Source organism: the organism of the source record quoted next, unplaced genomic scaffold (assembly GCF_019419815.1).
Source record: "Pyrus x bretschneideri cultivar Hongxiangsu unplaced genomic scaffold, Pyrus_bretschneideri_v1 Contig22, whole genome shotgun sequence".
NCBI classification, from domain to species: domain Eukaryota; kingdom Viridiplantae; phylum Streptophyta; class Magnoliopsida; order Rosales; family Rosaceae; genus Pyrus; species Pyrus x bretschneideri.
The window spans coordinates 5396936-5413957 of NW_025999524.1; the positions used below are offsets into that span (position 1 = coordinate 5396936).

General features: G+C 36.0%; 2 protein-coding genes and 1 pseudogene across 2 annotated transcripts; 1 reads left to right on the forward strand and 2 right to left on the reverse strand.

The window, feature by feature from the left end:
- The first annotated feature begins 89 nt into the window (after positions 1 to 89).
- On the forward strand, positions 90 to 5573 carry LOC103943091 (probable RNA-dependent RNA polymerase 1). The gene is given in 7 exon segments (XM_009353287.3): positions 90 to 191; positions 914 to 1285; positions 1288 to 1460; positions 1858 to 2862; positions 2864 to 3705; positions 4099 to 4249; positions 4457 to 5573. Coding segments are annotated over 6 exon segments (3348 nt in total). The 5' UTR covers positions 90 to 191; positions 914 to 945; the 3' UTR covers positions 5294 to 5573.
- A 1430-nt stretch (positions 5574 to 7003) lies between these two features.
- Positions 7004 to 8887, reverse strand: LOC103943262 (annotated as a pseudogene).
- An 845-nt stretch (positions 8888 to 9732) lies between these two features.
- Positions 9733 to 15270, reverse strand: LOC103943263 (loganic acid O-methyltransferase). Its single transcript, XM_009353514.3, has 3 exons — positions 14999 to 15270; positions 10738 to 11430; positions 9733 to 10264 (listed from the first exon to the last, which is right to left on the reverse strand). Exons 1-3 carry the CDS (start codon positions 15149 to 15151, stop codon positions 9923 to 9925), a joined length of 1188 nt encoding a protein of 395 aa, XP_009351789.3. The 5' UTR covers positions 15152 to 15270; the 3' UTR covers positions 9733 to 9922.
- Positions 15271 to 17022: the final 1752 nt, after the last annotated feature.

Consider the following 17022-nt stretch of genomic DNA (forward strand, 5'->3'; position numbering starts at 1 on the left):
TTCGCTGATACCGGCGGTGGTGGGTGAGGGCGAGAGTGACTAGGGATTGACAACGAACAGCATCTGTGTGTGTATCCTTGCTAGTTGCTGTTTTCTTAAGGTAATTTTCTCTCCTGTTCGGTCTCTCTAGCTTTTCTTCTCTCTTCGGTTTCACTCTTTGTTCTGTTCGTTTCCTGCATCAACGAAACAATGTGAGTTAATTTTCTCTGCAATTTTTGCTTTTTTATTGTCTTCTCTGTCATGAGGCATCAAATTATTGGATTTGTTGGGTTTTTTGTTGCTGTAATTCTTGTTTGATGAAGTTTTTGTGCAGCTAAGGTTTCTTAATCTGTGTCCTTTACTCTTCCTGCATCACTGGAACAATATTTCGAATTTTTTTAATACATTTAGGATCGGTAACTTCTTTGGTTGTGTTGGGTAATTTCTGTTTACTTTAGTTCAATGAAAAATCTCTACTTTTTGTGTGTATGGTTATTAAGCATGTCTCTTGATCTCTCAAGTCTGAACTGCAAGTGAAGTGCATAACAAAAGGGTCTGTTTTTTTTTTTTCTTTTGGGGTTGTTTTAATTTCTACCTTTGTTGGGTAAAGTAATCATTTTGTTCTTGTTTTTGGCTAGAAATTGAACCCTGGACGTATCATAATCCTAACCCGTTACCCCGCCCTCCCTTGCTCCCATGGGCGGCTTATTATCACTTGAAGCAAAAATCATGTATTTACTTTTTATCTAGTTTGTTTGTTGCTCGTAATTACCTTAGCTTAATAATTTCAATTGCGTTATACCTTTTGTTATTTTTTTTTTCTTGTGCTGTTTTTGGATTCATAAAGACTTTATGGTTATTGGTTTCTGAAGTTCCATGACTCTACTAGTGCATTCCACTCTTGTGTATTTCTAAGCCTGCAATAATTTGGCAGCATAAATGCAGTGAAGAAGTTCACATGATAAGATGGGTAAGACGATACAGTTGTTTGGATTCCCTTCTGGTGCATCTGCAGAAGCTGTTTTTGAATGGCTGGAGAGAAAAACTGGAAAAGGATCTGTTTATGCTATGAGATACAGACAAGCCAAAAATTCAAGGAGATATTATGCTATTATTCAGTTTGAAACCGCCAATGATGCTGAGTTTATTAATTCCTTGGCCAACACTGGAAACCTGTGGTATGGGAAAAGCTATCTGAAGTCCCGGAAGATGGATCATGATATTGTACCAAAGCCAAGAACCGCTTTGCACAGTCTGCAAAATCTAGGATTGTATTTTGGTTGCAAGACCGGAAAAGAGAGCTATCTTATTTTTGGTGTTCGGACAATGTTTCAGTGGACTTTGGGATTAGAATACGGAAATTAATTTGTCTTCTGAAATATGATGAGGTGGAATATAAGCTTGAACTTTCCTATGAGAACATTTGGCAGACTGAGTTGTATAGTCCACGTGGTCACACTGCTAAGAAACTTCTGTTTCAGGTACCTGTTTTCTTTCAGTTAATGTTGGTATCAAAATGATTTTCTTGTTCCAATATTTCTTGTCATTCATCTAATCCTTTTATGTTTAAGATTGGATAACTTTGTATCATCTACATGTTGAATTTGCTAATCAATGCATGCAATCTTTGTATGTTTTCCTATGTTGAGAAAATTTATGATTGTTGATGCACCATTGTCTAAAGAAACTGAGGTTTGTTTACTTTTAAAAGTTAAGGTCTAAAGAGACTGAGGTTTGTTGTCAACGCATGTTTGGTCCTTTATCCTTTTTGCCATGTATTTGAGACGTCTCATGCGGAGTACTTTAACTGGAAAAAAAATGTTATATCTTCTCGTCTTTGAAGCAAAGATTCTTAATGAATTTGCCTCCTATTATTAGTTATTGGGAGCACCTCGGATTTTTGAGAAAGAAGCAGACTCTTCAGGACAAGCATATGAAGACCCTTTTCAGAACTATTGCAGGGAAACCCCTGATGACCAATGGATCCGGACAACTGATTTCACTCCATCATGCGCTATTGGGCAGTCTTCTGCATTATGCTTGGAGCTTCCTTATGGTCTCCAACTTCCAGATTTTGGAGAAAACTTTCCCGGGTACAAGGGTATTTTAAGGGACCTTGTCACAGAGTTATGTCCCCCTTTTTCTTGCTCGGATCTGGGAGCCATGGTTTGTCCTCCGGAATATGTTGGTGTGCCATATGATATCTTGTTTAAGGTAAACTCCTTGGTTCAGCAAGGGTGGCTTCCTGGGCCAAAACTTGATGATAATTTTTTTGAGTTGGTTGATGCACACAGAAGAGACCTTGCATGCATAGAGTATGCTCTAGATAAATTATACAATTTAAGAGATAGCTGTTATGAACCTTCAATGTGGCTTGAGGAGCAGTATATGAAGTACCGCAGATTGAAGAAACCTCCGAAATCACCAGTAATATCCTTAGATTCTGGGTTGGTGTATGTTCGTAGAGTCCAGATCACATCATGTCAAATACATTATTGTGGTCCTGAAGTCAATATCTCAAATCGTGTACTACGCAATTACCCAATGGATACTGATAACTTCATTCGTGTTTCATTTGTTGGAGAGGAGCTTGCAAAAATTTATTCGGCAGATTTGTCTCCTCGTAAGTCCACTACAAATCAGGATAGGAAAACCAAATTCTACATGAGGATTCTTTCTATTCTCAGAAGCGGCATAGTAATTGGTGAAAAGAAATATGAATTTCTTGCATTCTCGTCGAGCCAGTTGCGGGAGAATTCTATGTGGATGTTTGCTTCAAGGTGGGGACTTACAGCCGACGATATAAGAGAGTGGATGGGAGATTTTTGTCATATAAAAAATGTGGCAAAGTACGCTGCTAGATTGGGTCAATCCTTTGGTTCAGTCCACTGAAACTTTGACTGTGGCCAGACATGAAATTGAAGTTATTCCTGACATTGTCCATAATAAATATGTCTTCTCTGATGGGATTGGGAAAATATCTGCTGATTTTGCTAAGAAAGTGGCCTTAAAATGTGGCTATAAAGGGTTTGCTCCATCTGCCTTTCAGATTCGATATGGTGGTTACAAAGGTGTGGTGGCCATTGATCCAACATCATCAATGAAATTATCATTAAGGAAGAGTATGTCCAAGTATGAATCAGAAAACGCAAAGTTGGATGTTTTAGCATGTAGCAAGTATCAGCCTTGTTTTCTGAACCGCCAGTTGATAACTCTTTTATCTACCCTTGAGGTTCCAGATCTTGTTTTCATGAAAAAACAAAGGGCAGCTGTACAACAACTGAATGCTATATTGACTGACCCACTAAAAGCACAGGAGGCTTTGGATTTGATGTCTCCAGGAGAGACTACTAACATCCTGAAGGAATTGCTCACATGTGGTTATAAACCTGATGTTGAACCATTCCTTTCAATGATGCTGCAAACATTTCGGGCATCAAAGTTGCTAGATTTGCGGCTGAAAACAAGAATCTTTATTCCAGATGGACAAGCAATGATGGGATGTCTAGATGAAACCGGAACATTGGAATATGGAGAGGTGTTTGTGCAATTTTCTGGTAACAGACATCCTGGAAGTGCCTCAAACCAGCAATTCATTGAAGGAAAGGTAGTTGTTGCGAAGAACCCTTGTTTACACCCTGGTGATGTACGTGTTTTAGAGGCTGTGAATGTGCCGGAGTTGCACCATATGGTGGATTGTGTAGTTTTTCCACAAAAAGGATCAAGGTAAGAAACATATTTTTTTTCTTCTACAACATTGAATCACGAGGTCTTGACTCTTAAATTTAGTTCACAAATATCCAATGTCTTTATTGGTTTGCAAAGATTAGCAGAAATCATGACCACATACTTCGATTAAATTCATTAGTGTTATATCTTCCAGTTAACATCCTTATAACCACTGTGTACTTCAGTCATCTAATGCAAGCTGTTGTGGATATCATTCAGCATGAGATAAATCACATATTGTTAAGCCTTTGGTTGACAACTTAAGTTCCATACTTCGTAGATGCTATTTGTTTCGAAATTTGCTGGACTTACTCTGTGGATGCTATTTGTTATAATTTCTTAAGTTCCTTACTTACACTGTAATGATTGACAACTTATTTACAATGGTAGGCCTCATCCAAATGAATGTTCAGGAAGTGATCTTGATGGAGATATCTACTTTGTCTGTTGGGACCAAGAATTAATTCCTCGGAGACAAATCCAACCTATGGATTATACCCCAGCACCAAGTATCGAATTGGATCATGACGTCACAATGGAGGTAATGAATACTGGAATCCGTTAATGGCTATACAACATCACATTGGTTAGTAAATGATATTCCCTCTACAGATCCTTCAAAGCTTTGGACTAATGGCTTGAATCTTCATGCATCTCCTGATGTCTTTGCACTTCAGTGATTCAAATTCTTTAATTCACCTTCCCGTTCTTGTCTCGTTATACTTGTGTTCATTTTCTTTTTGTCCAGGAAGTTGAGGAATATTTTGTGAACTACATGGTCAACGATAGCTTGGGCATAATTGCCAATGCCCACACTGTTTTTGCAGACAAAGATACTTTAAAAGCAATGAGCGAACCATGTATAGAGCTTGCAAAGCTGTTCTCAATTGCCGTTGACTTTCCAAAAACTGGTGTGCCAGCTGTAATACCTGCACATCTATATGTCAAGGAATTTCCAGATTTCATGGAAAAACATGACAAGCCCACCTATCAATCATGCAATGTGATCGGAGCGCTTTTTCAAGAGGTGAAGGACATTGCGTCTCATGACAGCTCTATCAGATCCTTCACTCGTCAAGTGGCAAAGCAGTCATACGACCCTGACATGGAAGTTGATGGCTTTGAGGATTACATTGAAGATGCTATCTATTACAAAGGCAATTACGATTACAAGTTGGGAAATCTGATGGACTATTATGGGATCAAGACAGAGGCTGAAATACTTGGTGGGAGTGTTATGAGAATGTCAAAATCTTTCACTAAGAGGCGGGATGCAGATTCTATAAACATGGCTGTGAGATCGTTGAGGAAGGAAGCTCGGGCATGGTTCAATGAGAAGGGAACGGGTCTAGATTCCGGAGCTGATGATGTATACGCAAAGGCTTCAGCTTGGTACCATGTCACATATCATCCTGATTATTTTGGCACATACAATGAGGGGCTGAATCGTGACCATTTCATCAGCTTTCCGTGGTGCGTTTATGACAAGCTCGTCCTCATCAAAAAAGATAAAGCAAGTATGAGAAGGTCTCTACACATGTCACCTCTAGAACGCCAATTCCGGAGTGGGTTGCATTTGAGTTGAGAAAGTTGAAATATTTGATATTTGTTTCTTGATGATGGGGTAACCTCTCAACAAAGATGAAATCAAAGTTAAATTATTTATGCTGATGGTAAAAACTTTTGAGGACATCAGCTTGTTGTATAGTAGATTGATCATCGGTTTCTTGTTTCTGACACTTGAAAGTTGGTTTGAAAGCTCACAATTGCTAACCGATTGCCCTTACTCGGATCTTAGCTATTTTGTATATGTTATCACTATTTTTTAATGTGCTAATTTGGTTGAAATGTGCTTTCATTGGTAATGCGTTTTTCTTACGTGGCATTGAAAATTAAATTGTGCTATTGCTTCCCCTTGAATATGGCAAGCACTAACCAATACCTTTTTAATGTTATTCCTTACGCGTGTATATCTACAAAGAAAATTTAAAATACAGACTACAAACCACTCTTCTGGAATAATTTAATTTCTTGAATAAAATGAAGCTAGTAACATGAATTTCTAGTTTTAGTGAGAGTCATGTACGCTTGAGAACAGCAAGCAACTGAGTTTTCTCGCCGCATCTTGAGTTTATGAGCTCGGAAATGCCTACGTGTTTATCGATCAATCTTTCGAACATTTCATCCATAACCCCACTTCCAAAGTGTCATTCCTTCCATTGCAGCTCTCATATGCCTCACCCAAACTGGTATGTCAACTGGAACCTTCATCCATGCTGATTGGTTTGACGACTCCATTCTTTCGATCCTACAACACCCGTTTTTCTCCACTATCTCCTCCATCTCCTCTACAAAGGCTGCATAATATGGCAAGTTGAAGGAATCCACTTTACTTTCTTCAATTATTCCCTACATATGGAAGGAAACGGAATGCATCATATTCCCAACGTGATTAATTTATGCAATTGTTCTTTTCTAGTGATGTTTCTTTTAACTATATAGTATATGTTTTTTCTTATATGAAAGCTATTTGATGAAGTTTGTGGTCCAACACTTGTTTTATATATATTTTAAAACACACCTTCTTTGAGGGGAAAAAAAAAAAAAAAAAAGGGGGGGTGGGGGGAATATATGATTTTGTGTCAATAAAAAGTATAAATATTTCATTAAAAATTAATAAACAAATAATAAATGACTGTAAAAGTGTTTCGTTGTCATTTTATTTTCGGTCCTTTTCAATTGATTTGTGCAAAAAAAAAAAAAAATGTGCATAAATCACTTCTCTATGTGAAATTCTACTCTCTTTTTTCCATTAATTATGTTCTTAACACACATATCAAAATTAATTATTGGTAACTTTCAACGTAAACTATCGGAGGTGATAAGTAATGAGTTATATACCCTTTTCTTCATATCTATGAAGACAGACGGCAGTGGCGGATCCAGAATTTTAAACTCGGGGGTCTCAATTATAAAGGTAAAAAAATTTATAGACAAAAATAACATTGAAAATTTAAATATAATAAATTTCATTCAAAAATCATATGCAAAACAATATTACAAATTATAAAATCATAATTCAAGCGTCCATTACGAGGTTTCATAAGTTACTAGGGAGTACCTAAGTTATTGATTATCTAATATGAACCACTAAATTTAAAGGGGTGTGCTATTCACACACCCCTTTTTGCGTCTCACACACCTTTTGTTTATTTCTGTCATTTAATCTTCTTTAATTCAGTCGATCCAACGGCCGCAAATTAAGAGGGTGTGTATAAAGTAAAAAGGGGTGTGTGGATAGCACACCCCAATTTAAAACACCGGTCAAAATAAAACTCTCCCCAAACTCCTACTATCTTTCTAACCAAACACACCATTTTTCTCTTTTACTAGTTTCCAAACATCCACCTTCTCTCTCACTAAGAACAAAGCTGCCATACCTCCACCAACCGCCTCCCTCCCCATTCTCCCGAAGCCATGGTAGCTCCACCACCAAATTTCACCAACCCATGACAGATCATATCCATCTTACTAACCTTATGAAGGAAACTTCACCCATAAGAAAAATTACTAAGATGATTGAAATAATTTGGGAAAGTTTGGGCTTATGTACTGCCCCCACCAGAGGACACAGAAAGGTTGGAGGAGAACTGGGTGGCACCGATGAATGAGACCATGGCAGAAGTAAGGAGGAGAGAGGCAGGAAGGGTCCCTATTTCTTTCTTCTCCGTGCGCGGTCATCTTCTCCAAGAAGAAGACAGCCACTGGAACCTACACAGACCTCATGCTCGAGAACGAGGGGTCCTCGGAAAATTTATAGCAACGATTTAGGATTGCCGACGGATCCTGGGACCTCCCTGGTCCCTACGTGGATCCGTCCTTGACAGACGGTAAAGAATCGTACCACATACCCGTTGGAAGTTCTGAATAAGGCATCCCTTCAGGCACAAGCTCAGTACCATCATTCCTTCAGGCACAAGCTCTTTGGCTCTAGCATTCAGAAAATTCTCCATGTCCTCGGCAAACTGCGACGCATAAACCTCAACTACTTCATCCGGTGCACTTGTGTAGTGAATCCTGCCCTTGTTCCAGGCCGGAGAGGCCTTGTTTTGCAATACTTCCGGCGACTTGGAGATCCAGTGGAGACATAATGAGGCATGTACAAAGTGAATAGACGAGTCGGGAAACAAACGGACATGGAAAGAACCGGGCACGGCGGCTGCAAAGTATTGCCTGTCTTGTGGAACAGTGGTGAAGAGGGTGTTGAAGTCATTCGACTCTAGGTCGTTAAAGAAGATTTGAAATTCTGGGATTTGATCATCATGGGGACATGGTTGGGATAATTGGGATTTGTATTTGCGTTGCATGGCTTTTAGTATATCATGAATTATCATGAAAGTGTTTGGTCCAGTGGAACATCCCAAGTCTGCAACACGAATGGTGTTTGAAAAGGAGGAGAGCTTTTTCATATCAAGCTTCTGCTCAATTTCCTCGATGACTTTTCCCTTCTCAAGTCCAGCGGATAGTTTCTGCGAAAATTATTGGTTCAATTAAGCTAATTTGATTATTTAATTACAATTTTTAATGTGATTGTGTATGAATCCAAGGACAAAATTTTTTTGTTCTAATAACTAGCTAATTATCTGGAACAGTTGGGAACAATCAATTTGTCCATCCAGCACTTGGATAAAATATGTACCGATTCGCTACTCTTTCACCTCAAACAAAAAATAAATAAAAAAGTCATCCCCTCATTGATGACATAGCAAGGATTTCATGCATCCGTGATACACACACATATATATATATAAGTATATACAAAATAAATACATATTGGCATATTACATACATAGGTATATACTATGGGATGTGCTATCCACACATTCCTTTTTACTTCTCACACACCCCTTGTTAATTTCTGTCATTTGATATTCTTCAATTTATCCGATCCAACGGCCGAAAATTAAAAAGGTGTGTAAGAAGTAATAAGGGATGTGTGGATATCACACCCCTATACTATATATACCTGGTAGTAGGAGTTCTTGCAGTAGCTGTAAGTTCCATTTCCACCGTTCATAGGCAGCGAAACTGTGACCGGTTTCGCCCTATTTTCACGATCTCCGTTTAGATTCACGGAAATAGCTGAAACCTGCGACGTTCGTTGGCCCCCTTCTGCCATATATCTAATTAGAAGCTTACAGAGGCAAGTAAATTTGACTTGTGAAGACTAACTAAGATCAGTTGGTGTGGGCTTATAGGGGCTTATAGAGAACAATTAAAGGCGTGAACAAATGCGCATGAAACGTGGTGCTACCACCACAGATGCATGTCGTATATCCTAGCTGGTTATAAACATACGATAATTATTTCAATTATATGTGAAATTAACATGCATGAATCCAAAGAAGGATGACTATTATAGAAGGAGATGTGCGTTAATCAATTTAGTTAGAGCATTGTAATCTTTTTTTGATCTGCATGTAAATTCGGATCTCATTATCTATAATCTAAATAAATTTAAAATAAGATGCTCAGCCATAAAAATATAAATAATGACCAACTATTAGTTAAAAACTGTATCTATATTACATATAAATAAGAATCAACGCGTGCGGATTTCACGTTGTGGTATATAATTTTCTCCACTTTGATTAGCTTTTTACCTCGACTTGTATAAAAGAAAAAAGCACTCTTCTCCTACTTTGACTTTTTAAATTTATCCTTCTCTTCCTCGCATGTCCTTCCTGCACGTTTGAAAAAGCCCAACTGTCCTCATCAACTGCATAGTATTCGATCTTTTATTTTAATTGACAAGGAATTGGGAAAAATGAATAAACCAGTTTCATTATTCTCCTAGATGCAAATGATCAACAAATCATTTCCTTAAACAAATTACATGTAATCCATATATGTAGGGCAAATCTTTTGCAGGGCGTCCATATCAATTTATATAACGAGCATTTCGTATGCTTTGAGTTACGATTTCGATATTTTTATTAATTATCTTCATGCATTATGTTTGGTTTCTTGTTTGTGGCACTCAAAAGTGGATTTTACGCTTCTGAATATTAACGTCAATTGATACACATGTACACAAAAGCATGAGTCCCAGACTCCCAGTTGATGATGAATTCCAATTTCATCTCTCCTTTTGCTTATATTTATTTTCTTAAATAAGATGAAGCTAATAACATTAATTTTCAGTTTCAGTCAGTCATTTGCGCTTGAGAACAGTAAGCAACTGACTTTTGACTTCGCATCGTGAGTTTATGAGTTCGGCAATGTCTACAAGTTTATTGGTCAATCTTCCAAACATTTCTTCCATAACCTCACTTCCAAAGTGTTTGGCAAACATTCCCTCCGTTGCAGCCCTCACATTCGTGACCCAAACTGGTATGTCCACCGGACCACCTTTCAGATATGCTGCTGGGTTTGTCAACTCCATTCTCTCTATCCTAAAACACCCGTTTTTCTCTACTATCTCCTCCATCTCCTCTAGAGAGGCTGCATAAAATGGCAAGTTGAAGGAATCCACATCACTTTCTTCAATTATTCCCTGCGGAAGGAAAAGAAATGGCACCATATTTACAGTTAAGTTAGGCAGTTGTTCTTTTATGGTGATCTATCTAGTAACTTCTTTTTTATCAAATCTATTTTATCTTGTTTATGAGCCAACGATTGTTTTATACTCTAAAATATCTCCTCTTTGAGGGGGAAAAAAGAAGTAAAAAAATATAGTTTTGCTTCAATAAAAAATAAATTTTTTTATTAGAGAACACTAATTAAACATACAATAAACCTGCTTTATTGTCTGTTTAATGCAGTTTCATTGAAAAAGTTCTATCCACGTATATTTCCAGGTGAAAACACTTATTGGCCTCTCTTCGCTATTAGAACCCCAATATGTGAAATTCTACTTTCATTGTTTTTGTCCATTATGTGATATCCTAACACACCTCAAAGTTGATTATTAATAAATTTTAATGTAAATTATAGGAGCTTATATTATTAATGAGTTATCAATATTACCTCTTTTGCCATATCCATGAGGCTAGACGATAAACAATTGCACATCATACCCATTGGAATTTCTGAATAAGGAATCCCTTTGGGAATTCCAACCAAGATCATTACCATCATTCCTTCAGGCACAAGCTCTTTGGCCCTAGCTTTCAAAAAATTCTCCATGTCCTCCGCAAACTGGGACGCATAAGCCTCAACTACTTCATCCGGTGCACTTGTGTAGTGAATCCTGCCCTTGTTCCATGTCGGAGAGGCCTTGTTTTGTAATACTTCCGGCGACTTGGAGATCCAGTGGAGACATAATGAGGTATGCACAAAGTGGATAGATGACTCAGGAAACAAACGGTGATGGAAAGAACCGGGCACGCCGGCTGCAAAGTATTGCCTGTCTTGTGGGAGAGAGGTGAAGAGGGTGTTGAAGTCATTCGACTCTTGGTCGTTAAAGAAGACTTGAAATTCAGGCATTTGATGATCATCAGAATGTTGATCATCGTTGAGACATGATTGGGATAATTGGGATTGGTGTTTGCATTGCATGGCTTCTAGTATGTCTTGAATTATCATGAAAGTGTTTGGTCCAGTGGCACATCCCAAGTCCGCAAGACGAATGGTGTTTGAAAGAGAGAAGAGTTTTTTCATATCAAGCTTCTGCTCAATTTCCTCAATGAATTTTCTCTTCTCATCCTCAGTGCACAGTCTCTGCAAAATTAATGGTTCTATTAACCTATTACAAAATTCATCTAAATTACGAAAAGAATAAGTTAAATAGATTCCAAAAGGGGAGGATACTGCTCTATAACAAACTTGGCTAAGATCGTATCTAAAATAATATTAATTAAAGAAATTGTTATTAGTATTTCAAAATTTTCATTTTATACTCCTTACAAATGTATTTTTCTTTCTAATTATATAAAGTTTGGAGTGCAAAATGAGATTTTAAGAGTGCTAAAAACAATTCCCTTAATTAAGAAAAATACAAAAGCAAAGGTTTTGTATTTGTCCATCCAACAATTTAAAAAGGGGACTTTAACGAAAAGTTCCCGATACTGTTCACTTTAAAGAAAAATCACATTTTTACACTAAAAAATCAATCATGATATTATTCATTTTACTCTTTATTTTATCCTTATCTTTAAAACTCAAAGTTTTCAAATCCTTTTTTATTAATTCTCCTTTTTAATAAACCAATTTGTGGCCAGTGGAGGTGAATCCAAACTTTATTGGAAAGAAACCAATTTCGACTTGTTAAATTTAAAGCCCATATTAAATTGGATGGAACTGATTATATATTGTTAAAATTTAAAAAGTATAAGGCAAAAAAAAAAAAAAAAAATTAAGTAATCCCTCCAAATACATAATTCTTCTCTTTAGCCTTTTATTCTCTGGTATGAATTTAAGGGGGAAAAAAGGAAGTTTTAATAAAACATTCCTGATATTGTTCATTTTTAACGAAAAACCATATTTTTAGCTTTTCTTTGTACTATTCTCTACACCTTTATTTGTCATTTTTCATTAAAACTAAAGTTTTTTTGAACTTTTTGTTAGTTTTCCTAAAAAATAAAAGCAAGATCATAGGGCTAGCTAGGCTTGTATGACACACCCCGATCGAAATCAAGGCATGCTGGTCATCACGCCTTGATTTCGGTCGGGGTGTGTCAATTTGGTATTAGAACCTAACCCTAGCCGTGGTGTGCCGACAAGGACGTCGGGCCCCTAAAGGGGCTGGATTGTAACATCCCACATCGCCCAGGGGAGTGGATCTTGTAAGCCTTATATGTATATTCCCATTCCTACGTAGCACGAGACATTTTGGGAGTTCACTGGCTTTGGGTTCCATGGGAACTCCGAAGTTAAGCGAGTAGTGCGCGAGAGCACTCCCATGATGGGTGACCCACTGGGAAGTTCTCCTATGAGTTCCCATAAACAAAACCGTGAGGGCGTGGTAGGGGCCCAAAACGGACAATATCGGAAGTTCTCCTATGAGTTCCCATAAACAAAACTGTGAGGGCGTGGTCGGGGCCCAAAACAGACAATATCGTGTTATGGTGGTGGAGCGGGCCTGAAATGTGGTGGACCCCGGGCCAGGATGTGACATTGTAGGTAGCAAATATATGGGCACCATACAGTTTCAGGCGGATCCAGGAATTTACAACTATGGGATCATAAACAATAACTTTAAAAAATTGATCATACTTGGCATTTAGTACTACGATCTAGTTGTATTCCTTTTTACTTATAAGTGACAGGTATCAGGTCCAATTCTCGCCAAAAACGAATTTGAACCACATTATTACTAGCCAATTATGAGGTTTAACTCATTCTCTCACCCCTTATGTAGATAATATCGTTTATCCAAAAAAATATATATAATAATCATACTTTCGTTCTCATATTTTACAAACGTCATATCACAATATATATTCATGTCAATAGAATCAAATGTATTTTTCATTGTATACAATCAAGCGATTATTCAACTACTAATTTTCAATACAACGTAGATTCGTCACAATATTGACCATTGAAAAAGCTCTCCCAATTATGGAAAGGTTGTAATTTTGATAGGTTTAAATTAAAAAAAAAAAATATATATATATATATATATATATATATATATATATTCATTCATGGTCTCCCTATTTTGTTGCCTTAGGCAGTAGACCAACTTCAATGGTTGTATTAAAACTCAAAATTTATGTTTTAAACTCATCCGAAACTTCTCTAATCATTGGGCTATAAAAAGTTTTGGGTTAAAACTTATTTTTGGGCCAAATTTAACCTAGAAAAATGAGGCAATGTTAGTGGTTGGAACACAAATGTTGACATTATCGGTCACTTGTGGAAAGATCAACGACTATTTTTTTATGGGACGACCCACGAGGTTGGACCGTTGGCTTAGATTCAATCTTTCTTAAAAAATCAAATTTATTAGTACATTAAATCTTACAGTTGAGATCGAATATGAGCAAATATACGGTAAAAAAAAGATCTTACATAAAATTAAATCCAATGGCTAAAACAATTAAAAAAATATTCAAATCAAAATTCATCTAGAAACTCTATAAATATCTATGTATTTGTGCAAACATCCACATAAGATTTACTTTCGTCAAACAATTCTTTTTTTTTTCTTTCTACCCACCTATGTATTTGTGTTTAAGAATCAGGTAGGTTATGTGGTTTTCCATGTTCTTTCATGTGGTGCATATGTGTAAGAATGAGGTAGGTTTAGGGTTGTCGGATTTAAATATTTTTAGGTTAAAATGTTCATAAAAATAAATTAAAATAATCTACATAAATTATATTTTTAAAACATTACAAAAAATTAAAAAAAAAAAAAGCTAAAGTCATTCTTTAATAATTTTGTGTTAAAATGTTAAGCTAAAATCATTAGAGGAGAAAAACTGTTTTTAGGTTAGAACCTAATTTTTCGGGCTAAAAATTAGGTTTTAACCCCAACCATTGAGTTGGTCTTACTGGGGTCATATAAAAATTCAAAGGAGAGATATTTGAATTATTTGGGGTCATTTGCAACCAGTACCCCAATGTTGGTTCTGCCAGCAACAGATGAAAACAAAAATTGAAGCTTGATATAAAAACTATCATGCATGTATATAGAGCCCTGTTCTCGTAGACTACATGGCCTAAGAAAATTGTTGTAATCTGCTATTAGATTAAAATTGAACGGCAGGTGACCAAAATTTACTTGGACTATGTGTGTAGGACAATGAAACTTTGTATGTATATGTCTAGCATGCACATGAATATAATAATATTGGTAAAGCCCACACGTGGTGTACCACTCATGTTTCCATCACAATTAAAAATTTCTCCATTGTGAGGCTAAACTCACCTCCTCTCCTGCCCCTTAGCGTAGATAATATATTTTGTTTAAAAAAAAACAATCATTTGACAATTAATTTAATCACATTATTATTCGCGTGTAAAAGACCTTTTTTATAACCAGCATTACACGTCTCTGAAGATGTTTCGAATGTGTTTAAAAATAGAGAAATTAAATTACATCATTGCTAGGCTATTGTGAGTACTAATTATTAAAAATAAATAAAAACTGCATTAAAAATTATTTAATTTAAAAAAAAACACTGTTAAGATTACAAAATTAGCCTTGTATTATTTTATGCATTTTTTTTTCTGCTTTTGATTTTTTTTGGCTGACCGTGACGTATCAAGGGTTTCATGCATCCGTGATATGCATGATATATATTTAAAAAAAAAAAAAAAACACAAATGCATATGATTATACCTGGCTGCAGGAGTTGTTGAAGTAGCTGTAAGTGCCTTTTCCAGCGTTCATAGGCAACGAAGTTGTGATCGGTATCGCACTATTTTCACGATCTCCGTTGAGATTCATGGAAACAGCTGAAACCTGCAATGTTCCTTTGCCCCCTTCTGCCATATATCTATCAGAAGCTTATAGAGGCAAGTAGATTTGATTTGTGACGGCTAAGATCAGTAGGTGTGGTATTATATAGAACAATTAAAGGCGTGAACAAATGCTCATGCAACTTGGTGGTACCACCACAGATACATTCATGCCTTATATTAATTAATCCTAGCTAGTTATAAATATATGAATAATTATTTCGACTATATTGTGAATTGACATGGATCCAATCTAAAGAAGGCTGACTTCTATATAAATATATGGTACTTATTTCAATTATATTGTCAAATTGACATGTATTATCCCAAGGTTGACTTCTATAGAAGGAGATGCAAGCTAATCAAGTTGGTTAAAACAATGTGCTATCTTCTCTATTTAAATTATAATGTTTTGAAACATCGGCTATAATGTAAAAATAAAAAAAGTAACTTCAACTACTTTTTGACCCTTGATGCCCTAATTGCGGTGGCTATGAGAGTAAGACAATAAGTCCTAAGGTATGAATAAGGACCAACTACAAATAAAAAAGCATCCATACATATAAATAAGAATCGAAGTGTACGAATTTCACGTTGTGTGGTCTATAATTTGCTCCTAGAAACAAACGAAAAAGAAGTTGAGGTATTGGCTGGTTAGAAATTGAACTGATAATATCATACTTTCTTCATTTACCTTGACTTCGAAAGAAAAAAAAGAATGTATGCAGTCTTCTTTTACTTTCACTTTTTTGTCTTTCTCTGCTTGGGTAGGGGTGGGCTAAAAATACTAAAAAAATGGAATTGGTCACGGGTCAAAACTGAAAAAACCCAAATTGAACTTGAAGAAACCGATCAAAATTGAAAGTTATTCGAACAAAATCGAAAGTTATTAGTTCTCTTCGGTTTCAAAAGTTAAAAATCAAACCGAATTAAATATAAATGATGTGTTACCAATAAGAATGAGCACGTTTATTAATACTTGAGTCATAATCCAATCATCAACTTCCATATCATTTACTTTACAAAATTTTGTCTACAAATTTAGTCTCTCAAGCATTGTCCTTACAAATTACACGTGATCTATGAAGGGCAAAGTAAATCTTTCGCAGGGCCATCCATATCAATCTATATAACGTGCATGTGCAATTAGTGTGAAAAACCTTTGTCGAGAATTTTCTTTCAAATTACTTAATCATGATGATTTTCTCTAAATGGTCCCCTCAATTTTAATCTAATTGTAGAAATGGTCTTTCTAACATAACTTATTTTGACAGAATTCTGACGGAATTGACGAAAAAGACTATAGTTACACGTTTTGATAAGTTGATGGACCAATGGTAATGGATTTTTAGTTGAGAGACTATTGCTCCAATTTGATTAAAATTGAGGGACAATCGCTACAATTTACTCAATTTTTTTATATAATCTCTTTTGCAGTCCTTTTCATGAAAGCATGCATTGGCAATGTAATGAACCATATATCACATTTATATGTAACCCAGCATATAAGTTAACACAAACATAATTATAGCCAACTTAAAACTTAAAACTTCAAGATTGTTCTTGGAAAAAAAATATTCAAGTTGGTATACCGGAAAGCATTGCGTCAAAAGATGCTGCAGAAGACTTTGTAAATTAAGATACCGTCTAATTGTCGATTTAGGAGCTATAATACATCTATATGTATAATGTGTGTGTGTGTGTGTGTGTGTGTGTGTGTGTGTGTATGCGCTTACGTACATCTATATACTATAAAATGTTCAGATGGAGGACCACTGTTAGGGTTTGCTGGGTTTCGTTAATTAGCAAGTATTTAAACAAATAAAGTCTACGTACTTAGTATATAAAAATGTGGCCAGATAGATGACCATCATCATTATATATAGTGACAATTTGGTGAGAGGG

Coding starts and splice junctions, on each gene's coding strand:
- LOC103943263 (XM_009353514.3), bottom strand. CDS start 15,151: ATGGCAGAAGGGGGCAAAGGAACATTGCAGGTTTCAGCTGTTTCCATG. Junction 11,431..14,998: donor TCAACAACTCCTGCAGCCAG/GTATAATCATAT, acceptor TTAATTTTGCAG/AGACTGTGCACTGAGGATGA. Junction 10,265..10,737: donor TCATGGATATGGCAAAAGAG/GTAATATTGATA, acceptor TTCCTTCCGCAG/GGAATAATTGAAGAAAGTGA.